The 26515-nt window shown below is 33.5% G+C and overlaps 11 protein-coding genes and 5 pseudogenes across 16 annotated transcripts, besides 4 other annotated features; 9 read left to right on the top strand and 7 right to left on the bottom strand.

Moving 5' to 3' along the window:
• Positions 1-21: 21 nt before the first annotated feature.
• Positions 22-281: a mobile genetic element.
• Positions 282-611: 330 nt separating this feature from the next.
• Positions 612-685: a mobile genetic element.
• A 302-nt stretch (positions 686-987) lies between these two features.
• Positions 988-23320: a mobile genetic element.
• On the bottom strand, positions 2242-3090 carry TVAGG3_1046050 (uncharacterized protein; the record flags this gene model as incomplete). The annotated part of the gene is made up of 1 exon (XM_001584395.1): positions 2242-3090. The coding sequence occupies one exon, from the start codon at positions 3088-3090 to the stop codon at positions 2242-2244; it is 849 nt and encodes a 282-aa protein (XP_001584445.1).
• On the top strand, positions 3109-4430 carry TVAGG3_1046040 (annotated as a pseudogene). The gene has a single exon. A coding segment is annotated over exon 1 (1322 nt).
• TVAGG3_1046030 (uncharacterized protein) lies at positions 5820-5972 on the top strand (the record flags this gene model as incomplete). Its single annotated transcript, XM_051255666.1, has 1 exon — positions 5820-5972. The coding sequence occupies one exon, from the start codon at positions 5820-5822 to the stop codon at positions 5970-5972; it is 153 nt and encodes a 50-aa protein (XP_051081240.1).
• Positions 5992-6576, top strand: TVAGG3_1046020 (phage tail repeat-like family; the record flags this gene model as incomplete). Its single annotated transcript, XM_051255665.1, has 1 exon — positions 5992-6576. One exon carries the CDS (start codon positions 5992-5994, stop codon positions 6574-6576), a length of 585 nt encoding a protein of 194 aa, XP_051081239.1.
• Positions 6623-6859, top strand: TVAGG3_1046010 (uncharacterized protein; the record flags this gene model as incomplete). Its single annotated transcript, XM_051255664.1, has 1 exon — positions 6623-6859. The coding sequence occupies one exon, from the start codon at positions 6623-6625 to the stop codon at positions 6857-6859; it is 237 nt and encodes a 78-aa protein (XP_051081238.1).
• Positions 7007-7867, top strand: TVAGG3_1046000 (uncharacterized protein; the record flags this gene model as incomplete). The annotated part of the gene is made up of 1 exon (XM_051255663.1): positions 7007-7867. One exon carries the CDS (start codon positions 7007-7009, stop codon positions 7865-7867), a length of 861 nt encoding a protein of 286 aa, XP_051081237.1.
• Positions 9682-10620, top strand: TVAGG3_1045990 (organellar and viral DNA polymerase type B; the record flags this gene model as incomplete). Its single annotated transcript, XM_051255662.1, has 1 exon — positions 9682-10620. The coding sequence occupies one exon, from the start codon at positions 9682-9684 to the stop codon at positions 10618-10620; it is 939 nt and encodes a 312-aa protein (XP_051081236.1).
• Positions 11656-12480, top strand: TVAGG3_1045980 (KilA, N-terminal/APSES-type HTH, DNA-binding family; the record flags this gene model as incomplete). Its single annotated transcript, XM_051255661.1, has 1 exon — positions 11656-12480. One exon carries the CDS (start codon positions 11656-11658, stop codon positions 12478-12480), a length of 825 nt encoding a protein of 274 aa, XP_051081235.1.
• Positions 12972-13421, bottom strand: TVAGG3_1045970 (protein of unknown function, DUF4106 family; the record flags this gene model as incomplete). The annotated part of the gene is made up of 1 exon (XM_051255660.1): positions 12972-13421. The coding sequence occupies one exon, from the start codon at positions 13419-13421 to the stop codon at positions 12972-12974; it is 450 nt and encodes a 149-aa protein (XP_051081234.1).
• Positions 13885-14336, top strand: TVAGG3_1045960 (annotated as a pseudogene). Its single transcript has one exon. A coding segment is annotated over exon 1 (452 nt).
• Positions 14353-14633, bottom strand: TVAGG3_1045950 (annotated as a pseudogene). The gene has a single exon. A coding segment is annotated over exon 1 (281 nt).
• TVAGG3_1045940 (uncharacterized protein) lies at positions 16075-16872 on the bottom strand (the record flags this gene model as incomplete). Its single annotated transcript, XM_051255659.1, has 1 exon — positions 16075-16872. One exon carries the CDS (start codon positions 16870-16872, stop codon positions 16075-16077), a length of 798 nt encoding a protein of 265 aa, XP_051081233.1.
• Positions 18125-19177, bottom strand: TVAGG3_1045930 (annotated as a pseudogene). The gene has a single exon. A coding segment is annotated over exon 1 (1053 nt).
• TVAGG3_1045920 (uncharacterized protein) lies at positions 19290-19637 on the bottom strand (the record flags this gene model as incomplete). Its single annotated transcript, XM_051255658.1, has 1 exon — positions 19290-19637. One exon carries the CDS (start codon positions 19635-19637, stop codon positions 19290-19292), a length of 348 nt encoding a protein of 115 aa, XP_051081232.1.
• On the bottom strand, positions 19791-23037 carry TVAGG3_1045910 (annotated as a pseudogene). Its single transcript has one exon. A coding segment is annotated over exon 1 (3247 nt).
• Positions 23248-23320: a terminal%2Cinverted (terminal inverted repeat of Maverick-3 transposon ID:TVAGG3_1045900).
• Positions 23321-25013: 1693 nt separating this feature from the next.
• On the top strand, positions 25014-26509 carry TVAGG3_1045890 (ribonuclease inhibitor domain-containing protein; the record flags this gene model as incomplete). The annotated part of the gene is made up of 1 exon (XM_001584391.1): positions 25415-26509. One exon carries the CDS (start codon positions 25415-25417, stop codon positions 26507-26509), a length of 1095 nt encoding a protein of 364 aa, XP_001584441.1.
• Positions 26510-26515: the final 6 nt, after the last annotated feature.

The following is a 26515-nucleotide window of genomic DNA, read 5'->3' as shown; positions in this document are numbered from 1 at the left end:
CTGTGCTGAGTTGTGTAGAAAGTTTGATTAGAGTTGTTTTGTTCTGGTATCTCTCATCTTCTGATGAGAGAAATCAAAGCAACACAACTCTAATGAGTTTGTTTTCACTCATTTGTATGTAGGTTTTTAGTTCGATTGGAGCTGCTTCATAATGAGATCTCTCATCAATTGATGAGGGAGATCATAACAAAGCAGCTCTAATGTATATGCTCGTATTAACCGGGTTGTAATGCGTTGTAACGTCAGCTTGTAGTTCGTTTGGGGCCACTTCACATTGAGATGAGAAGAAATGATTAAAGGACTCTGAAAGGCTTTGGCCGTTGATGTTGTAATCGCATTACTTGGAACTAGCTGGATGCTAAGCTGTGTAGAATGTTCGGTTAGAGCTGTTTTGATATGATTTTTCTCATCATAAGATTGGAGGAATCATAGCAAAACAACTCTAATGGGTTTACCATCATCTACTTGTATGTAGATGTTTGGGAAATTGTCTTGTTAATCGATTTTCGAGATGACTTTCAAATGCTATAATCAAATGACAAACAAGTCTAAGATTTCTCGACAATACATCAAATCATGATGTTTGTAAGTGCGATGAGATTAGAGTTTTTGAAGGAATGACAAGAGAAGTAGGGAAGCTCGGCATTCGCCGAGCAAATTAAAAATTAACGTATGGATTAAATTTTAAGAGGAATTCAATTTTAATTACGGGTTGTTCAAATATTGATTAATATAAATTTATTAATAAGAATAAACAATTTTTGTTTTTGAATTTATTCAATTTATAGCTTTACATATAGTTTCAAAATTGTACAACTATGATTATTTCAACAAAAAATATCTTACTTTTTCACTTCACTTTCACCCTCACTTTTTCCGTAATTCAAATTTCAACATTATGTATTTTAATTCCTTATAGTATTTTTAACATAATTAATCAAATAATAATTGGAAGTTCTGAACTCACTTTTTCCGTAATTCAAAATCAAAAATATGAATAATAAAAAAAAAAAAAAAGGTAGTGGGGCTTCCAGGCACTTCGTGCCCTCTAGCCCTGAAGATGTTTAGTATAAATGAAGTTTTTTTTTTCTTGGGATGGGCTTCCAGGCGCGTTGCGCCCTCTAGCCCATAAAAAATTTTTGAGAGTCGTCGTTGTTGACTTTTTTGTAGAGCACTCAAAATAGTATAACTTTGTCCGGACAAGTAAGGGTCTAACGTCGCTACAGGAAAAGTTACGGGCGTTCCAAGGAAGTATACTTTGAGAGACTCTTTAGAAACTTTAGACGTTTTACATAACCATCCATGCTTTTACTTTACATCCGATAAAAGTGGTTTGGAAACCGTTATGAGATGGTTAGAGGACATACATGACTATGTGTTTAAATATGACAAGATAGAATATGAGAGAGGTCCTATAAACCGGAGAAAGTGTCATAACAAAGAAATTTTATTAGTAAGTAAATGTGGTTTGAAATAGGACTACTTGTTTTAGGTTTTTTCCATTGTGTCATTTATTTCTTTGACGTGGCAGAAAGATATAGAGAATATGAAGATGAACCAATGCCTGCAAATGTTCAGTATATGTACTCGTAAGAGATATTTTTATCTAATATTAAATGGACGCACAGAACTTAGCGAATGCACAGCAACCTGGACAACCAAACCCAGAGAATATTCCAAATGAAGTTAGAATACAAACTGCAATGGCAAACTATGGTCAAGTGCCAACAGATGTACAAATGCAAACTGCCATGTCAAATGACGCTGCGTTAGGTTTGCCACCATGGTATGCAAATATGAGATGGAAAGAGTTTTATACAAACCTGAAGTGGGATATAAACAACTTTATGCAGATGACGCGAACACAGGAGTGACCCAGAATATGTTTTCTACCAGAGGAGAAACAGAATGTATGAGCTCCAGTTAAAGAATGCTATGGAACTCAACAGGAAACGTAAGAGACTAGGCGGACATTAGATTTTTACATATAGTAAAATGGGTTTCTTCAGTAGTATTGGAAACTTCTTCAGAAGAGTTGGAAGAGGTATATGGAATGGAATAAAACCGTAGGAAGAGGAATTTGGAACGGAGTCAAAAATATTGGTAAAAGAGTAGGTCAGTTCGTTGGTATTATACCTAAAGACCCTGAACCAGAAGAACAAGCTCCTGTTATACAACAGCCTGAACCTGCACCACAGTCTAGTTGGCAACCAAATCCAACACCTCAAACCTATTAAAAAATTATATTTTTACCGTTCGATAGTAGTTGTATATGAAACTAAGTTCTAAGTAAAACGCATGGTATAATGGAATTATTCTTTTTCTTCCATCTGTAGTAAACCATACTTGAAAGTCTGAAATACTTCCACTTGGTGGTTCGTATAACTTTGTAGGTTTTTCGTAAAAGTCATTTGCCAAGCATAAGAAAGAGTTTTGGGCGCCAGAAAATGAAGCATGAACAATAATAGCAGCTGGGTCGAAAACATTTTCATATGTTCCATTAGGGTTTTCGACTTCATAAAAGTCTGGGTGTACTGGATATGCTGCAGGCTGATTTAACATCCTCATAAATCTATACCATGCCAAGTTGTTATATTTTGTAGAAATATAAACGTTTTCTCCAAGGTCTTCTATTCTATTGATTTTAACAGTTGCATTTTTCCTGTCATAAATAATATCGAGATGGTATTCTCCCTCGTCAATGTTATACTGTTTTGCATATTCGATATAGATATCGTTTATTTTTTCTTGAAAAGCTTGAAGAGTTGTTTCTAAGTTTACAAGCAAACTAACTTGTAAAAGTTTTCCCTGTTCAAATTTCTCATACATACGTTTTTCTTTGTTATAGTATCGAACTTCAAAACCGACCGTAAATGGGAAACCATGTATGGCTTCTGAAATGAACTTCATTCTACGAAAGCCAATAGCTTTTGTGACAGATGGGTCTCTTAGCCATCTTAATGGGTAGTCAAAACGATAGCCTTCATGCTTTACGGTCTCTGTCTCAAACTTTTGACCGACATTAGTAAAAAGTTCATCTAATGGTTTAGTTGTAGCAACTCTTGAATTTTCTTTTTCTATTGAAAGCATATTTTATCTAGAATAAAAATGTCAAATGAAACAGCGTCTATGAGAGAAATACAACACAACCGACAACTCATTATGCAAGCTCTAAATAAGAACACAACAAACTTTTCAAACTATTCTAAGATATCTGAGTCATTGAAAGAAGGAAACTTAAAACTGACATTAAACCCTTTAACAGATGAGTTTCTATTTCAAGACAAGAAGAACAATACTGTCTGTATAAATCCAACAAAAGGAACTTTAAACGAGAAACCTATAAATGAACTTCTTTTGAAAGCAGATGTTGACAACAAAGCTGACAAAGAATATGTAGACGATGCAATAGCAAAAGAAGAAGAAAGAGCTAACAATGCTTATGCAACAAAAGAACATACTCATCCTGAACTAGCAGACAAAACATATGTTGACAATAAAATGTCAAGTGAAGTGACAAGAGCTGAAAACGAATATTCTAAAAAGACTCATATACATTCTATATCTGATATTACAAACTTAAACGTTAGCCTTGAAAAGAAAGCGGATAAGGAATATGTGGCTAGTGTGTTAGAGAAGAAAGCGGATAAGGAATATGTGGATGAAAAAGATAATGAAATTAAAGAAAGGGTTGAATGGTATCATGAATGGACATCGGAGACTTTTAAAGTTAAAGCTGATACAGGATGGGTTTCAGGATGTTTAGACCTTAAAGCAGATAAAACTTATGTTAACGATGAGTTAGAGAAGAAAGCAGATAAGACTCATACACATACAAGTTTTACAACTTTTACAGCAGATGATATTACACTAAACACAACCTTGCCAAGTAAAGGTCCAACAATACCACCGGCAACAAGTCTTGTAGATACTTTGATATCTAATGACAATAGTATTATGCATCTAAGACAGGAACTCAATGTGCTTAAACAAATTTTGCCGAATCTTATTTACCCGGTTGGCTCATTATATGTTTCAATGAACTCTACCAGACCAGAAGTAGTACTTGGTTTTGGAACTTGGACTCAAATAGTCGACAGGTTTTTGTATTGTGCAAACTCTTCAAAGGAAACAGGTGGAAGTAAAACGATTTCAGGTGAAAATTTACCTGCACACAGTCACTACATAGATTTAAGTACATCTCAAGCAGGTTGGCATAAGCATAAATTTTGGGATTGGTCAGCAATGACAAAAGGTAAAGGATATGATGTTAAAGACAACGTTCAGTTTGCTATAAATTGTTTCTGGGGTAACACTCAGGGAGATGGAAACATACACATCGCGTTTCAGGATATACGCAAACAACGGGACAAAGTAAAGACTACATGCCACCTTACATGACAGTTTACGCATGGTATAGAAATGCTTAGTCGTCATTTTCAACTTCTTTAGCATATTCGTCAGGAGTTGTCTTATATTTGTTAGGAACTGTCTTTGAAAGTATACCACCTTGAACTTTGACAAGTTTGAAACGAGGTCTGACAATAGTAGTTTTATCTTCTGCTTGCAGTGTGTACATTTTGCCATGTTTGCCTAAAACTTCATAATATTCTCTTGTATACTTTCTTCTATTTTTACGAACACGAATGTGAGTACCTGTCGGGTTCCCATTGTTGTCATAGTCAATAGTATTTTCATATGGGTCGCGTTTAGGTATTTCTATTTTTACTTTGTCACCTTTCTGAAGTTTGAAGCCGGCATTCTTTCTTGTTTGTCTCTTTTGACTAAATTATTAAATATATAGTCTTTCTCTAAGTCAGGGTTTTTTTCATTTCTTCGGGGGAGTGGTTTCCCAAACCTTTTTTTACGGCTATTGTAAATATTTAAAACTTGTCTCATCTTTGCCATGGAGAAGTGTCTATATTTGTCGTCATATGACATTTCATTTGCTTCACCACCTTGTGGTTGGTTTAAGTCTCTTAACATTTTTATACAACCGTCAATGACACCAAGAGCAGAATGGTTTTGGTCGACAATGAAATATTGGTTTACATTTTTTGAACGCAGATAGTTTTTTACATCATCTGATTTGAAAGAACTTTCACAGTCAGATGTCAGTTTTGTTGGATGGTATTTGTCAACGAATATTGTCAAAGCAGTTTTCACATCTAAAATATTTTTGGACCATAATGGTATGGCTTCACAGTATCTTGTGTTTTGACCGACAAATATTAGCCAGTATGGTGGTCCATCTGTTCTAACTCTCGGAATGTTTTCCAAGATATCCATAAACCAAGCATTTGGTGTTGAACTAAAGATTTTTATCATGAGTGCTTTTTTTGTTGCCTTAGAAACATAGGGGTCCTTGTTTGGATTCGTCATTTTTTATCCTATAAGAAATGGGTTTATTTGGCGCGTTAGCAGGAGTTGCATCCAGATTTTTGCCCGCAGTGGGAACAATAGCCAGAGGTGTATTTGGAGTTGGAAGGAAGATTTTGAGTACATTAGGTATACTTAAAGAGAAAGCACAACCTATTATACAAACTGTACAGAAAGGTTGGGATGTAGCACGAGATGCAACAAATCTTATTCCAAATCCTGAAACAAGAGGAAAAGTTCAAGGATGGATGGACAATGTAGGAAGACAAGCAGGAAACTATTATAACAAAGCAAATGACTACTATAACCAAGCAGGACACTATATGGACCAAGGTGAAAGATCTTTAACAGAGGATATAACCATGCACAACAATGGGTAAACAATAACCAACCTCAACCGCCTCAAACGTGGGGAATGTAAAGTTTTTTACTGAGATGAAATGAACAATACAGCATTGAGACAAATGGGTTCAAGATGGATTTGTCGGCTTCCAGCAGTTACACCACGTGTTTGTCAAGTTCTTCCTATACCTCAGGAAGTTTTAGACCGACTTAAAAAACAACAACAACCAGTTGAAAACAAGCCAAACTAATTTTTTTTACTGAGATGAAATGACCGAAGAAGTTGAAACGGTAGATTTGACACCACAAACAAAAAGTTCAGAACCATTGTCAAAACCTGTCAAAGAACTTACAGATGAAGAGAAAAATTCAATAATAGAAAGTGCCAGGTCTGGAAATACAAACCCTAACTACAAAGTCACTTTTCATAAAAATGGAACGGCAAGTATCTCAAAAAAGAAACAGACTCTCACAAATAAAATATTGAAGTCTGAAGGAGCTTTCGAGACAACAGATGGAAAAGTTTACTTCACTGACCAACAGTTCATTATAGAACATCTCATTGACTTAGAGTCGAAATATTCTAAACTTTACAACAAACACAAAAAGTTGAAAGGAAAACAAAAACAAATGGCATATGATATTTATGAAGATGTTGACGACACAACTGTTCCTGCAAGTGAAGTAAAGTCAGAGGAACCGAAAAGTGACGAAAAACCGATAGAAGAAGAAAAACCAAAAACTGAAGATAAACCAAAACCAAAGTTTAGTTTGGAAACTAAACCAAGTCAACCTTCATTAGCTGGTATGGGTTGGCGTCAAAGACTTATGGCAGCAGGCGGTTATGTAAAGTAAAGAAAAAAAATATTTTTTTATTTTTATAAAAATGCCCCCATATAGAATGGATAGAAAATCTGCTAGAATAAAAGCAGAGTTACAAAGATATGGTTGGAGAGTTTCGAAGAAGTTTAAATATAGGAAGGGAAGACCCATAAAAGTCTATGACAAACTGGCTGGTCTGACCTACGAAATGGATTTGGAAACAGCACGTGCCAATTATCCAAACAGACTAGAGAGGTTAGAAGAAGAACGTCTTATGGACATGCCTTTCGATGTTAGTGAACATTGCATGAAGTAAAAATTTATTTTAAAAAAGTGACATTTTTTATTCGAATTTGAAATGTACGCTGAGTTTGTTGGAGAAGACCGTTGGGAAACTTGTTTGTTAGATGAGAAATATGAAATGGCATACCATTTTAAAACAATATATTTTTACATATATTAAATGCTTCAGGTTGAAAAACAAAGAACAAAAGTAGCAGATACAAAACCGTTAGACTATATCTTTACAAATGCTGGTAGGACTATTTCAGATGAAGAAATTTCATCCCGAGCATACAGGTTTGACTATCCAATTCGTTGGCTTCAAAGTCCTTCAGATGCAAAGGCAATAGGATTTAGAAGAGTTTTGTTTTCAAATAGAACTAACGCATTTATGTTCGCAGTATATTTTCATGGGCAGTATAAAGGTTCTGATGGTCTAATAGACAAATTTGACGAAATGAGAATCTTTACAGTTCGTTCAGACGAAAGTCTTGAGAAAACTCTAAATGACTTTCAAACTCAAATGAACAAATATTATTGGGAATTTCAAGAAAAATACGACTCTTTACTAAATGGAACATACTATCTGAAACTAGAATATGACAAGATGAACTCCACCGTTTCATTTCAAAAGATTGAAATTAACCCTCCAAGAGATACAGAGTTTTTATTTTGGAAAGTAGACAAACGTTCTTGGGCACAATTTCTTCGGTTACTAAACCAGAACGAACCATTACCACCAGATGGTCCATTTAAATTTATACTTCCACCAGCAGATTTGACAGTTTATAGAAACGTGTTTGACCCTCAAAATGTTATGTGTCATGCAAGTTTCAGTTCAAGCAACAATAGTTTTCTATGTATTGGTAAGGACTTTTATGACTTTGCTTCTAAATTCTACGAACTACCTAGTAACAGTTTCTCTGACTTTCAAGTTTGGTTCACAACAAATGGTGTGCAACATATTATTCCATTGTACTATGACTTTTATCTCGAATTGTCTTTCATATATAACTACGGAAAAGTGCTGAAAAAGTATTGAATGTGAAGATATTAGAAAATAACATTTTTTCTAACATCGTAGAAAACTCATGAAAACAATTTATTTTAAAACTTTCACAATCTCAATCCAAATCGAAGAGAGACCAAGAGTTCGAAGAAGGTCTGAACCGCTTACGCAAAGAGTATGCTACAGCTCCAATTGAGAGAAAGTTGTTCCCGGACCAAAAATATAATTTATGTTAGAATGTTAGATCTCACCTGTTTTTTCACCTCTTTTTTCACCTCTTGAATTTTCATGACTTCTTCGTAAATGTTTTGTCAAGACTTCTTCGTAAATGTTTTGTCAAGACTTCTTCGTAAATGTTTTGTCAAGACTTCTTCGTAAATGTTTTGTCATGACTTCTTCGTAAATGTTTTGTCAAGACTTCTTCGTAAATGTTTTGTCATGACTTCTTCGTAAATGTTTTGTCAAGACTTCTTCGTAAATGTTTTGTCATGACTTCTTCGTAAATGTTTTGTCAAGACTTCTTCGTAAATGTTTTGTCAAGACTTCTTCGTAAATGTTTTGTCATGACTTCTTCGTAAATGTTTTGTCATGACTTCTTCGTAAATGTTTTGTCATGACTTCTTCGTAAATGTTTTGTCATGACTTCTTCGTAAATGTTTTGTCAAGACTTCTTCGTAAATGTTTTGTCATGACTTCTTCGTAAATGTTTTGTCAAGACTTCTTCGTAAATGTTTTGTCAAGACTTCTTCGTAAATGTTTTGTCAAGACTTCTTCGTAAATGTTTTGTCAAACATGAACGTATATGTTTTGTCAAGACTTCTTCGTACATGTTTTGTCAAGACTTCTTCGTACATGTTTTGTCAAGACTTCTTCGTAAATGTTTTGTCAAGACTTCTTCGTAAATGTTTTGTCAAGACTTCTTCGTAAATGTTTTGTCATGACTTCTTCGTAAATGTTTTGTCAAGACTTCTTCGTAAATGTTTTGTCATGACTTCTTCGTAAATGTTTTGTCAAGACTTCTTCGTAAATGTTTTGTCATGACTTCTTCGTAAATGTTTTGTCAAGACTTCTTCGTAAATGTTTTGTCAAGACTTCTTCGTAAATGTTTTGTCAAGACTTCTTCGTAAATGTTTTGTCAAGACTTCTTCGTAAATGTTTTGTCAAGACTTCTTCGTAATGAGTGTAAAGGACCCAAAAATATAATTTAGGGTAGAAGGTTAGATCTAACCTGTTTTCTAACCTGTTTTCTACCCTCTTGAATTTTCATGAATTTCCTTAAGATAGAAAAAATAAAGTTAGTTTTATTTTGTATTTTTTTGTATAAAAGATATGATTTCAGGGATTTTTTTGACGAAGTGTTACTCTTCACTTCGTCAAAAAATAACAGTTATCTAATGAAAAAGTGTCATTTTTTTCATTTTTTTGTATAAAAGATATGATTTCAGGGATTTTTTTGACGAAGTGTTACTCTTCACTTCGTCAAAAAATAACAGTTATCTAATGAAAAAGTGTCATTTTTTCATTTTTTTGTATAAAAGATATGATTTCAGGGATTTTTTTGACGAAGTGTTACTCTTCACTTCGTCAAAAAATAACAGTTATCTAATGAAAAAGTGTCATGACTTCTTCGTAAATGTTTTGTCAAGACTTCTTCGTAAATGTTTTGTCAAGACTTCTTCGTAATGAGTGTAAAGGACCCAAAAATAAAGTTTATGTTAACATGTTAGATCTAACATGTTTTCTAACATGTTTTCTAACCTCTTGAATTTTCATGAATTTTCCCGAAATAAAAAATAAAGTTAGTTTTATTTTTTTTATTTTTTTTATTTTGTATAAAAAAATAAAAAATGTCAACAATCGGCACAACAACAACAATTCAAACAACAGCACCAAACTCTTTAGTCATGAATCCAACATCTATGTTGGTAGAAATGAAAAGCTTCACTTCGTCTTCATATACTTTTGAAACAGAAATCCAGAAGATAAAGCAAGAACTTTTAACAAGTAATTTAGACTGTAGTGCGAAAGATGAAACAAATGAACAGTATCTTTATGAAATGCAGGACCTCATCGACCATTTACCCAAACTACCTGAAATCCAACAACAAAAACTCACTATTCCCGAATTCGATGAAATAGAAGTGAAACCAACTGACTCAGTAGAAATAAAGAAGTTCATTCGTAAGGTAAACTATGAGTTTCTAGGATTTCATTGCAACCATAAGGTTATGGACAAAGATTGCGACATGGTATATAAGAACATCTCTGACATATATAAATCTGAAGAATTTAAGACCTACGACAACTTTGTTTCGTTAGTTGCTGAATGTGTATGGCAGATAAGAGATAAAGATAGAAGAGGTAAGGTATGGAATGAACAAATAAGACCCGCTATGTTTGAGATGAAGAGAGCAATTGACGCTTTAGTTGTTTTAGCAGGTAAGGTTTCAGAATATAACGCAAAAATGAACCCGCAATGTTCTAAATGTAAAGCAGCAATTAGGAAATATAACTACTCCGTCAAAGAGATAGAACGTATGAGAAACGACTATGCAGATTTAAAGAAAGAAGCAGAAAAGCCAGCAGAAGATAAAATGGACATGTTAGCATTTCTGAACAAAAACTATCCAACTGCTGACGATTTCCTTCTATCTGACGTCAAGAAGAAGTATAAAGAAACTTTCGGCATTGTTAAAACATTCGATGTACTGACAGAAGAAATAGAAGCTACGAAATTGTTTAGAGTCATGAACCATCGCAACATATACCATGTAAAACGCTTGTAAATAGTTATGTTAGAAAACATGTTAGAAAACATGTTAGATCTAACATGTTAACATAAACTTTATTTTTGTCTGATTTACGCTCATTACGAAGAAGTTTTGACAAAACATTTACGAAGAAGTCTTGACAAAACATGTACGAAGAAGTCTTGACAAAACATATACGTTCATGTTTGACAAAACATTTACGAAGAAGTTTTGACAAAACATGTACGAAGAAGTCTTGACAAAACATGTACGAAGAAGTCTTGACAAAACATATACGTTCATGTTTGACAAAACATGTACGAAGAAGTCTTGACAAAACATTTACGAAGAAGTCTTGAAATTTCATGAGTTTTGTATGTTTTAGACCATGTTAGAAAACGTGTTAGAAAACGTGTTAGATCTAACATGCTAACATAAAATATATTTTTGTCTGATTTACGCTCATTACGAAGAAGTCTTGACAAAACATGTACGATGAAATCATGAAATTTCATGAGTTTTGTATGTTTTAGACCATGTTAGAAAACGTGTTAGAAAACGTGTTAGATCTAACATGCTAACATAAAATATATTTTTGTCTGATTTACGCTCATTACGAAGAAGTCTTGACAAAAACTATCCAACAGCAGAAGATTTCCTTCTATCTGACGTCAAGAAGAAATATAAAGAAACTTTCGGCATTGTTAAAACATTCGATGTACTAAAAGAAGAAATAGAGGCTACAAAACTGTTTAGAGTCATGAACCATCGCAACATATACCATGTAAAACGCTTGTGAAAAAAAGAGGTGAGAAAAGAGGTTAGATCTAACCATCTACCCTAAAATATATTTTTGCTGAATTCAGCACAAAAATCTGAGTAAAATGGCATAAGATTGCTTCCCTCGGAAAACCGAGAGAAGAGATTCCGTATGAAAACAGTGAAGAACAGCGAGTAAGTAAAAAAACTTAGTCGCCAAGACTCTATGAAAATCATGAATTTCCTTAAGATAGAAAAAATAAAGTTAGTTTTATTTTTATTTATTTTTTTATTTTGTATGTAAAGACAGATATGTCAACAACAGAGAACACAACAACAGTTATAGTCCATGAAGCTATAAATGAAGAATACGAGTACATACAGTTTAACAAACAACTCCGTCTCATTCGTTCGGTCAAAGACGATATGTACCAAATGCAAAGTATTTTGACAGCATGTTTTGCTCCAGATACCAAACATACAGACGATTGGTTCAAAAACCAAAGCACACAAGAACTTTTGAGCGAAGCACAGCGAGACCGACTTCCTTCGGGGTCGCCTAAAACTCATGAAAATCGTAAAAATTTGCCAAATGGTTTGAGAGGTTGGTATGTACATAGACTTCTTGTAAATGCTGTTGCAATGTGGGCTTCAGCTCGTTATGCTTGGAATATTTACAGACTTCTTGACGAAATTCATAGACAAGAACGTGAAGAGATGGAAAACAAGCTTGAAGCAAAAGATGAAGTCATTGAAGCAAAAGACAAAAGCATTCAGAAAAGAATACCACGTTCGGTACCAAAAGGAAAGGAAAAGAACTATAAGTATATGATTTATACTGAAGAGATGGAAAATGAAGAAGACAGAGATATGGTTATGTTGCATTTAGTCAGAAGAAACAACAAAAGCTTTTACGACCTTGCTAAGATTTACAAATCTGACAGAAATTGGTTCTATCGCAAAAACTTACCGATTTCAATGACCCCAAATGAAGATGTGAAACAAATAGTTCAAGATACGTTACCTCAAACACACTATGATATTAAAGGTTGTACAATACTTACATTCAAAGAAGATTTGTCATTGTTAAAGGAAAAAATAACAGAGTATTTTGACAACTTCAAACAAGCAGAGTAAATGAACCATTTATTTTTCAAGCTTGACTTCAGATGGCTCAAGTAGCTCAATTAGGTAAATTGCCTTGTCAAATCCTTCTGGCATTCCGAGTCCTTCCTTCCGACAGAAAAAATTTTTCCTTCCGACAGGAAAAAATTTTCATTCCGACAGAAAAAATTTTTCCTTCCGACAGAAAAAATTTTTCCTTCCGACAGGAAAAAATTTTTCTGTTGTCCGTCCGTAAACCATTCAAATTTTCGAAAATTGAGAACTTTTTGGTCGAACTTCAGAAAAAGTTTTTCCTTCCGACAGAAAAAGTTTTTCCTTCCGACAGAAAAAGTTTTTCCTTCCGACAGAAAAAGTTCTTCCTTCCAACAGGAAAAATTTTTCCTTCCGACAGGACACAAACGGATGACTGACGTTCCTCTTCCTGAATGCCTTCCAAAGCCAGAGAAACCGAAAGCTGCAGAACCACAACAGACTTACTTACTAAGACTAAACACTTAGATTTTTCAAGCTTGACTTTTTACAATTTGAACTTTGTTTGCGTAGATATGAATTCTGAAAGAAGTATGAGGGTCTTGTATGACTTTGTACTTCTCCCATAGTTCATGTCTGTCAAACTTACCTGCCATGGACTCTTTCATAAGTTCCATGAAATCGTCTTCGGACAATCCGGGGAAAAGTACAATGTCAGTAAGTATTCTCTTTACATCCTTACTTAAACTCTTGGCTGTCTGTACACAAATGACAACTGAGATGTTAAAGTGTCTGAGCTTCTTAAGAATTCGACACATATCTTGTTCTCTGTTCTTTAACAAAGGATGAGAAGCAAAGTCATCTAAGATAAGAAGACATCTATGAGGGTAAGTCTTCCAATCGTAAGATTGCAATTTCTTCGAAATGTATTCTATCTCTTTCTGTTTGTTTCTGAAGTGTTTCTTCTCTAATATTCTCTGCATTTCCTCATTTGGGTCTTTAAACTTAGAATTTATATACTCATTTATAGCATTATACTTCAAAACTCTTCTTTGGTACTTCTTTATCCAATCTAACAACTCAGAGTCTTTTATACATACTAACTTAGACTTCTTTATAATATCTTTGAACGAATTGACGGTTTGGTCAAATTGACCAGAAGTACTACAAATGACAACTAACTCATAGAATGGGTTCTTCTCATCTAGTTCTTGTTGTTGTGCAGCCATTTTAAGATAAGTGAAAGTCTTACCCGACCCAGGTGGTGCAATTAGACCTGTTATACCATTCTGAGCAAATAAGAACTTGTCATGTATAGGCTTTATCTGAGCATTTTCTAACTTCCTCTTGTTTCTTGTTTAAAACATTCTCAAATTTCTTGTCAATGTCAGCAAACTTTTTTTCTAACATATTTTTAGAAAAATTAAAATTTTTATCTTTTAGAAAATGTCTAGCGATTTCGCTATCTATATTCGAGACAAGCTTTTTGACAGCAAAACATCTGTCGACCATAAAATCTTACATAGTGTAAACAAGAAAGGTGAATTTGTTCTAAAGTTCTGTTTCTGGAATATGACAAGAACCATAAAACATTAAGCAGAGCAGTCTTAAAATTTGTCAATGACAGACTTGTTGACAGAGATGACACCGATTGGAAAGATGAAGTCCAACAAAAGTTCTTAGAATGCAAAGAAGACACATGCGCTGTTCTTGAAGATGAAATAGAAAACAGAATAGATGAGCTATTAAAGGACAAAGAACTTTTACATAAATATGGTTCGGAGAAATTTGACGTCTCACCACCAGAAAAGAAGAAGAAAGAAAAGAAAGAAAAGAAAGTAGAAGAAGAGAAGAAAGAACCTGAACCAGTTCCAGAGAAAAAGAAATTTGACATGTAAAAATAAAATTTTATTTTTAGAACATTTCTGGGTCAATGTCAATGTTCTCTTCCTCTTTAGGAGCAAACACTGGCTTAGACTCTAAAATCTTTTTACCCAATTTACCTTGAACTTCAACTATCTTAGACTCATAATATTCATAGTCGTCTGCTTTCTTTGGTTCATAAGGTATAACAAGTTTGTATGCTTTGCCTTCTTTAAGGTTTGAAAACCTTCTGTCAAAACTTTCTTTGACTGCTAACAAACCTTCTATGTCTAAGTCTTCAAATTTCGCACCATTTTTAGTCACAATAGCAAACTTAACTGGTTCGATGTTCCAAACTTTGCTGAATGAAGACTTTTCAAAATGGTAGAAGTAAACATTCAAATATGTGAATGGGTCTAGTTCTTCTTTAAGTCCTGACATGTACTTGTTTACTGAGATGAATTTTGCCATCTTTTCTATCGGATAAAAAATATTTTTGTTTTAAATTTACTCAGAAAAAATTTTCTTTGTATATACACCATTCTGAACATCTAAAAGACTTTTGACATTTGCCAAGAATGTTCGTTTAGACGCTGTCATATAACCATATTCTTGACAATATTGTTTATACGAATCGTACAATGACCTTTCATCTAAACACTCAAAGTCAGTTTCATCTATGAACAGTTCATATACACTCTTGTTTGCTTCTAACAATGTTTGTCTCTCTTCGGTATGTGGAATTTGTCTTGGATTGAACTTTGAAATATCTAATGTCATAAAATATGAGAACAAGTGGTTGTAAAAGTCAGATGTCAAAGTTTCTGCTAAGTCGTCAAAATATTCTGTGTCTTGCATATGAGAATCTGACGTTCTGACAACTACATATCTTCTGTCAGAACTTTCTAACTTCATCGGAACAGCATTGTTTGAAACCATAATGAAGTTTGCAACATTTTCACAAACTCTTTGGTCTTTATATTTTCTTTCAACAACTCCAACTTTGTCTGTTATAAGACTCTTCAAAGCATCTGAGTTCAAAACTTTTGTTGTATCTATACTTTGAAGTTCATTGCAAACTATAAGTTTCATATTCTCTATTGAGGAGTTAAACTTGCCACAGATGTTTTCTAAGTTTGTCATATTCGGATTCGAATAGCCCTCTAACAGTTTGCACAAAATATCTGTAAAGAATGTGTTCTTACCAGTTCCTTGTTTTCCAATTATAATGAGAGCAGTTTCATTTTTAGCACTTGGATGTTGTAAGATGTTTGCAAACCAACATAAGATATACTCATAAACCTTTTCGTTTCCATTGCATATAATTTCTTTGACATGGTCTAACCAAGCTTCTATAATATTTTCGTTCCATTCTACTTGTTCGTATTTATATCCAGTGAAGATAGAATAGAAGTTTGGAGAAGGTGTATAGAACTTTATACCTCGAACTGAAAAATCTTCTAACTTTGACAATAAGATATCCCAAGCATCTAACATCTTCATTCCAACTTGTACAACTTTTATTTTCTTAAGTTTCTGTCTACATTCTTGTTCTGAAACTATTGTCGCTTTAGGTTTGTTAAAGACTACATCCCATTCTTTCATAACATAACATTCTGGGGCAGAGTCGACATAAATGACTAAACGTTTCAAATTCTCGACTGCTTTGTTATAGTCTCTAAATGGACACATATTTCTGAATGCTTGGAAGTCATAAAAATCTGAAACATCTATTCTGTACATTTTTTATAAAAATAAAAAAAATATTTTTTTTTATTCTTGACTTTGTTGTTGCATTTGTTGCATTTGTTGTTCTTGAGCTATTTGTTGTTGAAGTTGTTCTTGTAATACAATACTTTCACCAGTTGCATCTTCCAATTCGAAACTTTCTGCCGTCATTGACAAATACATAGGACATAAAAGTTTTACAGGAACAAAGTTTGCGTCAACTAATGTCAACGTTATACTTGCCAAAGTGTTTGAGTTCACTAAGGTTGAAAATTCTGCATTCGAATGAACAATAGGCAAACCAGCAGAGAAAGTATTGTTTATACGCATAAGTATCTTTTGGTCATAATAGTTTCTGTCGACATTCGAATAACACTTTGAACCTAAGTTTGAAACAATATATAAGATTGGTGTGCTTAATGTCAATGGAATAGACATTCCTTGTATGACACCTTTTCCTGTTATAGGAAACTGTTGGTAGTAAAAACCAGAAATAAGTTTTGTATTATAGCTCATATCGTTTATAGTAAACTCAGTCGGACATCCAAACATAATGAAACCTGCTCTAGTTGCAGCACATGTTACACCCGTACTTAAAGTATTAAATAAGTCAACAAAACCTGTTGGTGGTATATCTGAGTAAGTATCTTCAAAGGAGTATTTTTTACCATTCACAACAATAAAGTCTTCTGGTGTCAAAAGAGCAAAACAGGCTTTAGTCGTCATTGTGTTTAAGGTTAGTTTACAATATCGTCCTTGAGGACTTTGTAAGTTTGTTGTTATAGAATTATATGACTCAGGGTTTTTAGTCGTAATAGTATAAACCATTATGTCTTCTGCCATTTATATATATTTAAAAGTTTTTCTGAAAGTGGAGAAGAACTTCATCTAAACTTTCACATGGCGTTTCTTGAAGTTCTCTGTCTAAGAAGTTCAAATATTTTGTAAAGACATAGAACTTTCCTTTGTCTACACGAACAAACAAAACAGGGTCTTTCATATCGTTCAAAAGTGTGTAAAGTCCTTTACATGAAATAAAGTCTATATTATTTTTCTTCAAACATCTTTCAAGAAGTTTTGACATTTTTACTTAGCAAATAAATTTTAATGAAATGTTGTGGTCGTCAAATATTTTTATGACGTCTGGGAAACTATACTTTAAGTTCAACGTTTCACCTCCTTTCATAACGTATATCTTGTCAATGACATTATATGAAACACCACAGCAACTAATGTCGGGTTCTATTTCTTTGATGTTTATATCGTCTGCCTCTGTCAAAAGTTTCAATAGTTCTTTCAAAACTTCATGAGGTGCAATGACATATGAGTTCACTTTTACAGGGTTGTGTTCGACCAAGTTTAACATTATACTTAAAGCTTGACAAATCTTCTCCTGAGTTTGAAGTTTGTCTTTCAGTTGTTGGTAGTCGTTTCGAATATCTGCAACAGAACTTAAGTCTCTGCTAACTTCAGGATATGTTGGTTCTTTTACAGGAACAATTGTTATACCATCTTTGTCTTCGTATGGTTTCCCCACTTCAACATCTCTGTCTTTGACATTGACAACAACACTTTGACTGTTTGTTTGAGTTGGTGAATTTAACTTCACATCTGCCACCGTCATTAAACCTTTTGAAACACTTACGCTTCTATTTTTCGGAAATGACATTTTACTTAGAATAAAAAGATGGACGTATTCGGATATCTCTTCGAATTGAAGCAGAACAAAGTTTACACACACAAACAATACAAATACATTGACAGAATAGTTCTTTATACAAACAATGGTAAATGTTATAGAATAGCAGTCTTTGCTGAACCAAAATATTTCCATAAAGCAAAGAAAGTTGGTATAACTGAAATGGTGAAAGTTCTTGACGTTGACAAAAATATAACAACAAAACTTACAGATATTTCTAAAGGTAAGTTTATCTTACAATATTATGTCAAAACTGGCGTACTGTCAATATTTGACGGAGAGAAGTCAGTTCAAGAACAACTTACTGACCTGCTGCCAAAATCTGCTCGATGGAAGCTGTCGTTATGCCAATCTGAGGAGCCCCAGCAGGTTTCATCGAACGAATCTTCAAAAGAGCATCTTCCGTGAAAAGTGCTATTGGTTTTGTAAACTTCTTTGCTCTCAGTTCATCTGGACCGTCTCTGTCACCAGTATATTGTATTTGTACAGTACCAACAGTTGAAATACCACCCATAAAGTCTTCTGAGTCAGCAAATGGAATGCCAAGCCAAAAGTTTGAACGGTCTCCATTTGTATATTGAGTTTTTTGACCTCCTGTATGAGTCCATACTTTCACATATGGCATAATAGAACTTTGCATTTCAGGGTTAATGGTTGTTGTGAAGTTGTTGTTAAAGTTCATAGCATCTAATGTCAAGTTGTATGACCTCATATCCTCAACTGTAGAATATTCTTCTCTTGGATAATATTTGCCATCTATGTTTATATGATATTTAATACCGGGGTTGTAGAAACAAGAATAGTCATTTATAGTTCGTCTGAACAGTACAAACATAGTATCTGCATGTTTCATTGCAGTTGTTAAAGCAATATCTGTTCTTGCACCTGGGTCAGCACTTTGGTTTCCAACTTCACCTGCAAAGTCTTTGACAGATATTTGGTGTATAGGGAACATAAGTGGAACTGCAATATATTTGGCAGCTAAAGCATTTGAAATATCTGGGTCCAACATATAGACTGCAAGTCTGCTTTCTATTCTCTTGCATTCAAACTTTTCGCATGTGAACTTAACTGGGTCCCAAGCAGTTCCAGCAGCATTGAAATAATAGTTTATTTCATTGTTGAAGTTTGAGAAACCAAAGTCTAAGTCAACTTTGTCTTTGCAAAATTCGGCGAATGACGTTTGATTTGTTCCCTTTACGTCTGTAAGAGTGAATGGGTCTTGTGTTGGTGCAATGACTAAGTTATTTTTGCTTGGAGTAAGTTCGATAGAAATTTTTCCTGCCCAGTTTGGCAAGTATCTTAAAAACCTGAAGATGAGGAAAGATGACAAAGGAACTCTAAGTTTCAGTTTTACTTTAGTGGCAGCATTTCCATCTGAACCAGAAAGGTTAACATAAACTCCTGGAACGTTAGGGTCAAGTCTTCTTATTTTCTCAATATTTGCATACTGGTCTGTTTGTTCTCTAGCTTGTGGTTGTACTGAGTTTCTCAAAGCGAACCATTCATAGTTTGCCCATGTTACTGTTTGAACTAAGTCAGAGTTAGAATATATCTTATATCACATGAAAACTTCTGGAGCATATTGGTATCCGACATAGAAAATTCCATTGCAACCTTTCTTGTCAGACAACTTGGCAGAAGGTTTTATTTCAATGTCTTGTTCCACGTATAAGAATGAGTTGTCAATAGAAATAATATGAAACCTGTCGCAAGCAATATCTACTGTTGTTGAAGAACCTTCTCCAAACTCACCTACGTTTCCATAAGAAACAGCAGTTGTATATTCGTAAGTTCCAGGAACTATTTCTGACCTTCTAATGGCATTGTCGCATTCGTTATACCATTCGGAAACATTTCCGTTCATGGCATCCAAAACTGTTGGCGTTATATTCTGAGCGGCGTACATTTCATATGGGTAAAAATATAGAATAGTTGGATTTATATGTCATAATAGAACCCACTCGTACCAAGCTTTACTTTCTTCCTGACTGAGTTTTTAACTCTTCTTTTTCCTTCATTGCCACTACTTTCACTAGATGAAGTTACTTCTTCACTACTTTCACTTTGTTCTACTCTTCTTCTTTGGTGTCGCTTTTGGTAACTTGCCCTCTGCTTCAAGTTGTTGCATCTTTGCCTCATGTTTACCTAGTATGTTGTAAATTTCCCATGTCCTTTTTGCCTTTGGGCTCTGGTCGCCCATCTCAGGTAACCAATATCCTAGAAAGATTTTGTCATAGTTTGTATTTGAGTCGTCGCTTATTGTTTGCATGACTCTTTCCTGAGTTTCCGGTTCAAGCTCTTCAAATATAGCTTGTCCATATGGAATATGCTCGTTTCCAAATATATGTTTTTGTAGCCAGTCTGGTTTTCTTTCCATGTTACCAATAATATCTTTTGTGAATGGGAAAGCTTTTACCCAATGTTTCAGTCTTGCGTCATTTATTTCTGTAGTTGGTTTTATTTTGTCATGGAACATGTTTTTCAATACTAACATTTCATTTGGTACTGTCCATTTGAGTTTTCTTAAATATTCATCCCTTCTCGGTTCATTGTCTGCAAAGTAAGTTTTTATGACATTTTGTAAACTTTCGTTTGCAAGGTCATGTACAATAGGTTCTCTTCCTTCTCTCTCCCTAACTTTCTTTCTAAACTCTTCACCAAATATACCATCTTTATGGTTCTGTGTAGTTCTTTGAGATAAATGTTTTAGAACGTCAGGTGTTATATTTCCATCAGCCATGTTCATTTCATACTGGTCCAAAATATCTGCATGTTTCATATCTTTCAATGGCATTAAAGCCGCGCTGAAAATACCAGCTATATCTGGTTCACCATTCACTTCCATTGCGTCTACAACTTCTTGGAATTGTGGTTGTAAGTTTATGAACCACCTATCCGGATTAGCTTTATGACCCCATCTCATTGTAGTTCCATAGTCTGCAGAAACAAAAGTAGGTTTGTTTCCATATTGGTTAGGTTCTGAATGAACTTTAAACAATGTTTCATTTCTATATGTTTTGTTGAAATTTAACCTTTTATTTTCACCGAGTTCAGCCAAAGATTGAACGTTATATGGTCGTAAGTAAAAAGGATTGTTGTATTTGCGTACACTTTCTTTCAGTTCTTCCATTCTATGCTGAATATTTTCATCTGATGTTGGAGTCTTTTGTATGTCGGCGAACATTTTTCGATATTCTTCTACTATGTCAGCCGAATTTTTCTTAGACTCTTGGAAAGATTCCATATTCCCCGCATACACTTGTTGAGGTCAAGATTTTTCGGCTGTTCCAAATCTTCATCTAGTTCTGTGAAGTTAGTTTCCAAAGGAGGGACTTGTTTGTTTCCTTCAGGCTCTTCTAGCTGTTGTTGCTGAACTATTTCTTCCATGTCTGGTTGTATCTGAACTTCTTCCTGTGGAGTTTCTTGTACCTCATCTGCTGGCATTTCATATATTCCGAGACCGTTTTTAAAAAGTTCCCTATCTAAGTCATCGGACTCATAAACCTTTCTTCTTTCGTTCCGTCTCTATTTTTTACGCGTTTCATGAAGAGAGTTGAATTATCATTTAGCTCTGACACCAAATATCTCGGAGTAAATTCATCCATGTCATTTGGATGATATGCTATTAAATCATATCCCTTAGCGAGCTTGTATTTTCCAGGTTTGAAATTATATCCCATTTGGTGCTGAACCATAAAGCTAAATAGGTTCGGGTCAGTATTTCCTTCCTTGAACTTTCTAATAGCTTCTTTATATCTGTCACTAAAGTCAAGAGTATCTGGGTAACCATAGTCTTCCTTAAGCATTTTTAAGAATTCTTGGTTTCCTTGTTCTCTACTTCTTTTATGTCCTTGCTCTGTTTGTGGTTGTTGTTGTGCAGGGTTTTGAACTGTTGGTTGCTGTGCAGGGTTTTGAACTGTTGGTTGCTGTGAAGTGTTTTGAACTGTTGGTTGTGGTGCTGGTTGTGGTTGTTGCTGTGCAGTGTTTTGAACTGTTGGTTTTGGTGCATGCCTGTGTCTGTGTCCATGTGACGATGTAAATGTTTTAGGTAGTCCTGGTGCAGGTGCTTCTCTTGGAGGGTTTGGTGGTATATAAGTTCCACTAGCTAGTATATAAGTTCCACCAGCTGGTATATAAGTTCCACCAGCTGGCACATATGTTCCATCTGCAGCATAATGTCCTACCTGACTTTTCGTTTTTAAGAAAGCATTTACTAGGTCTGTTTTGGTCTGTTGTAACTCTTTTTCTTGACTTTCCACAACAGTTGCTCTAACGGCGTCATAGGCACTTTGAACTGCCTGTCTCGTTGCTGCATCTGTTATTTTCGTCATATTTTGTGCTACTTCTCTTAACTCTTTGTCGAAACCTTCAGACTTCAGTTTCTTTCCAGATGAGAAATCGTTCACTTGTTTCACCTTACTATGAAGAGCTTCGAAGGCATTCTTAAAGTCAGCATTCATTAAAGCTTCATTTGAACTGTCTTCATCCGCTTGTATTTTTGTCCTTATTGACCCTATAAGTTGGGCTGCTTTGGCGTTGGCTTGGGCATCTAACCAGTCATTATTAGCTTTTATATATTCTGCGCTTTTCATTGCCTTTTGCATGGCTGCGTCGTTATTTTTACTTTCTTGTGCTAAGTTTTCATACTGTACGGTTTGGTTTTGCAACTGTAAAAGTTTTTCTGCCTTTACATTTGCTTCAACTTCTTTTTTATACTCATCGCTATCCATATATGTCTTCAGGGCTTTTTGTTTTATTTCTTCATCTTTCAGTACTTTATATTGAGTAGTATGGTTTTTCAAATTTATAACATCTTGTTCCATTTTTGCTACTTCTGCTGCTTTTTCTGACACTTTTTTCGCATATTCCTCTGTACTTAGTTCTTTCAGTTGTTCTTCTTTCTTCTTTTTCTCTACGTTTAACTCATTGAGTTTCTTTGTGTGTCTGTCATATTCTAGTTTCTTTTCGTTTTCACTTATTTGTTTCTGTATGTCTATGTTTGACTTTTTGACATCTGTTATTTGATTTTTGAGTGAACTCAAATTCATTTGACTTTGAGGGTTATAAGCTGTTCCGTCTGCAGCTCCACCATAGCCTGCCATTTTCGCTAAAAGTGCCGCTCTTAAACCTCCACTCTGTGCACCAATAACTCGGTTTAAAAGCATAGGGTTGCTTGACATTTGTTGCAACATAGTGGGGTCATTCATAATTTGTTGTTGCAACTGTTGTTGTGGTGTCAGTTTTACTATTGGATGTTTCAATGCTCTCTTCCTCTTACGTATATTCTTACGTAGCTTACGTGGCATTTTAAGTGAAGTAAAAAACGGTTTTTGACAGATGTTTATATGACACTTTTTGTTCAGCACAAAAAACTACTCGGTCAAAGTGTTGTCAGTTTTGTAAAATAACCGTCCTATCTCATTCTATAAGGGGGAAAGGCTTCTCAAAGTATACTTCCTTGGAACGCCTGTAACTTTTCCTGTAGCGACGATAGACCCTTACTTGTCCGGACAAAGTTATACTAAACATCTTCAGGGCTAGAGGGCACGAAGTGCCTGGAGGCCCCACTACCCTTTTTTTTTTTTTTTTATAATATATCTATTTATTATATACTAATGCTATTTTCAACTCGAAGTGAGGTACGGTAATCTTACGGATTCCCGTAACTCAATTTTACGGAAAAAGTGCAGTAAACTACTCAATTTACGGAAAAAGTGTCGTAAACTATTGATGTGGCGGTAAAATCACGGTAATTCACGGAAAGCTATATGCGAAAATTTGAAATTATACAAAATCGAGCGAAACACTTTTAAATAGGTTGTTCTCGTATTTAAAATACTATTCCCAGATTTATTGTCGTCAGAATATTTCCAAATTTTTGCCGATTTACAAAAAATGATTTACAAAGCATATTTTTTAATCTAAAAAATTCCTAAAAAAAGGAACCGGTGTGCGGAAACCTCGGTAAATTACCGCTAGGGTTGTTAGATTCCCGACGATAGGTGTCTTGGAAGATTTGCCTGGTGTCATCATAGTGTCTTTAAATCAAAAATTTTATTTTGGAGTTAGTTTTATTGATTTTTCAATAAAAAACATTTCTAAAACAAGAAAATAAAACGATAAAATATTTATATTTTATATAAGGATCTTATATATTTAAAATAAATATCATTTTATTTTTTTCATTGGTGTCTGTCAAACCATAATACACTATTCAAAAATTCAATGTGTCTTGCGGTTTCAAAAGACACCTTCAAATTGAAAGATAGCACAGACACTATTGAATTTTACCCATTTTATTTAGTTTTTACCCTTTTTATTTTTAAGAATTAATGACTGAAACAGCCGTTTTGCTATGACCTCAATCACTTTTATTTATTATTTTAAATATTATTTAATTTTATTATTTGAATAGGCCAACTTATATTTGAGAAGCTCAATTTGAGACCACTTAATACATTGAAATGTCATAAATATTGAAATATTAAAAAGTGTATTTCAAAATATTGAAATTATAAAAATTTATAATACTGAAATTGAGACAAATTAATAAATTCAATGTGTTTTTTTTGAAATAACTCTCAAATATTATTTTTTTGTTTATTTAATGATGAATAAATATGATTGCTTTAGTCAATCATAAAAACTAATTTAAGTTTAAAATAATGAAAGGATAATTTGATCGTTTTTTAAAATACAATTATTTTTGATGATTTGCAAGAATCTTTGAAAAGAATATAATATAGGTTCTATTTTTCTAAAATTTATCCAAATCATGTATTACATAAATTACGATTAAAACGATGAAAGAACCAAAAAGTGTGTTTTGTGTTTTGTTGTTGCGTGTTGGATGCGGGATCCTGTTATTTCCGAAATCGACAAAAATTTGGAAATTTAATTTCCGAAATCGAAATTATATTAATGTTTTTAATATTCTTATATCAAAAGGATTAAAGTTCATTAAGAGAAAAACAATTCTTCTTCTTCAATCTATTGGCGCATTTATTTCTACACGCCAATAAGGAAGGGAAAATTATAAGACACCATGGTGTCTTCAAAACGCTAATTTTTGATATTTTTAACAACCCTAATTACCGCGGTTCCCGTTGGGACTGCCATAAATAAAAAAGTAATAATATAGCTCAATATGCCATTTAAATAACTTGCATGCTGATAACTACTCAATAATTACTTTAAAAGGTACTAAGTGCATTAAGAAAAATAAATGATCAAAGCACTTTTAATTAAACGGTTTTGTAAAATATTATAAATTTTTAGAATGCAAATATCTTGATATTTTTCTTCTTCTTTCTATTAATGACATTTGGAATTGACTTTCGATATGAAGATGCACAAAATACTGTATTAATCTATATTCCACCTTCAGAAACTGTTGAAATTCCTTCGAATGTTGTTCGCATCAAAGATTCAGAAATTCTCGATCACAATACTATCAAATATCAACCATTAATAGATTTAAAACCAACTTTGAAATATTTATCATTCCATGAAAATTCAAAATTAGAATCTCTTGGAATTTCAACTTTTTATAATTTTACAAATTTAATATCCGTTGACCTTTCAAATTGTAACCAACTTACATCATTAGAAGTAGGAGTTTTCTGTAAAACTTCTTTAACAAATTTTAAATTTCCAACAAACTCCAAAATTTCAATCATAAAAATGGCAGCATTTCAAAGCACTAAGTTAACAAGTATTGATATTCCAAAAAGCTTACTATATGTTGACAATTTGGATGATTCTACATTTTGGGGTGGAGTTTTCCAATATAATATAAATTTAATGTCGATTAATATTCCGTATGATAGTTCATTAAAAAGTATTGGCTATTATGTTGCTTCAGGAGCTCCATTTACCCGAATTTTTATTCCAAAGTTTTGCTACATAACTAAGCAACCATTTATGTGGAATGGAAATCTCCAGACAATTGAATTACATCCAGAAAATCCTTATCATAAACTATATAAAGGGTGCCTCTATTCATATGATTACTCATCTCTTTGTTGCGTTCCTGCAGATCTTCAAGAAAATTTTGAATTTCATCCATTTTGTTATAAATTAAATTTTGCTTGCTTTCATGCTTTTCATATTAAAATTGATCTCGTTATTCCCCCTCAAATTAATGAAAGTGAGACGCTTCCTTTTTATGAATGTTACCCTCGCTCAATAATATTTGAAAATAATTTTGATTGTTTTGACAGAGAATACTTTCGAGGATCAAATTCCAGATTAGTTTTACCAAAGATTCTGAAGATTGTTAATGCAAAAAGTTTTAATTATATTTTGAGTAGTTATATAGAGTTCTATTCTGAAATGGAGTTGATCAAATCAAATGCATTTAATAACTGTCCTTATTTGGAGTTTGTTAAGTTTAACAAATTAAAAAATCCATTGATGATAGAGACAAATGCATTTGTTAATTGTCTAAAGCTGAAAGAAATTATTTTTCCATTTGAAAGTGCTGATTTTACAACATTTAATTCTTCTGCTCTTTCAATGTGTAATTCATTTAAAGGAATTAAATACTATCTAACATTAACTAAAAACATCAGGCAACAAGCATTTAAATCAAACGATTTTATCGATATCGAAGTTTATTATTCAGATACTGAAATAAACAAAAGTTGTGGACATGTAACAATTAAACATCCATTTGATCAACATTGTTCAATAAACATTAATTCATGTAATATAAATGTTTACAGATCAATTTTTGAATTAGAGTATACATGCACATATATATTTGTAATCGAATAAATATTA

The sequence above is a fragment of the Trichomonas vaginalis genome, chromosome I, assembly GCF_026262505.1.
Source record: "Trichomonas vaginalis G3 chromosome I, whole genome shotgun sequence".
In the NCBI taxonomy this organism is placed as follows: domain Eukaryota; phylum Parabasalia; order Trichomonadida; family Trichomonadidae; genus Trichomonas; species Trichomonas vaginalis.
The sequence above is the reverse complement of the archived record's forward strand: the minus strand, read 5'-3'. Positions and strand labels throughout refer to the sequence as shown.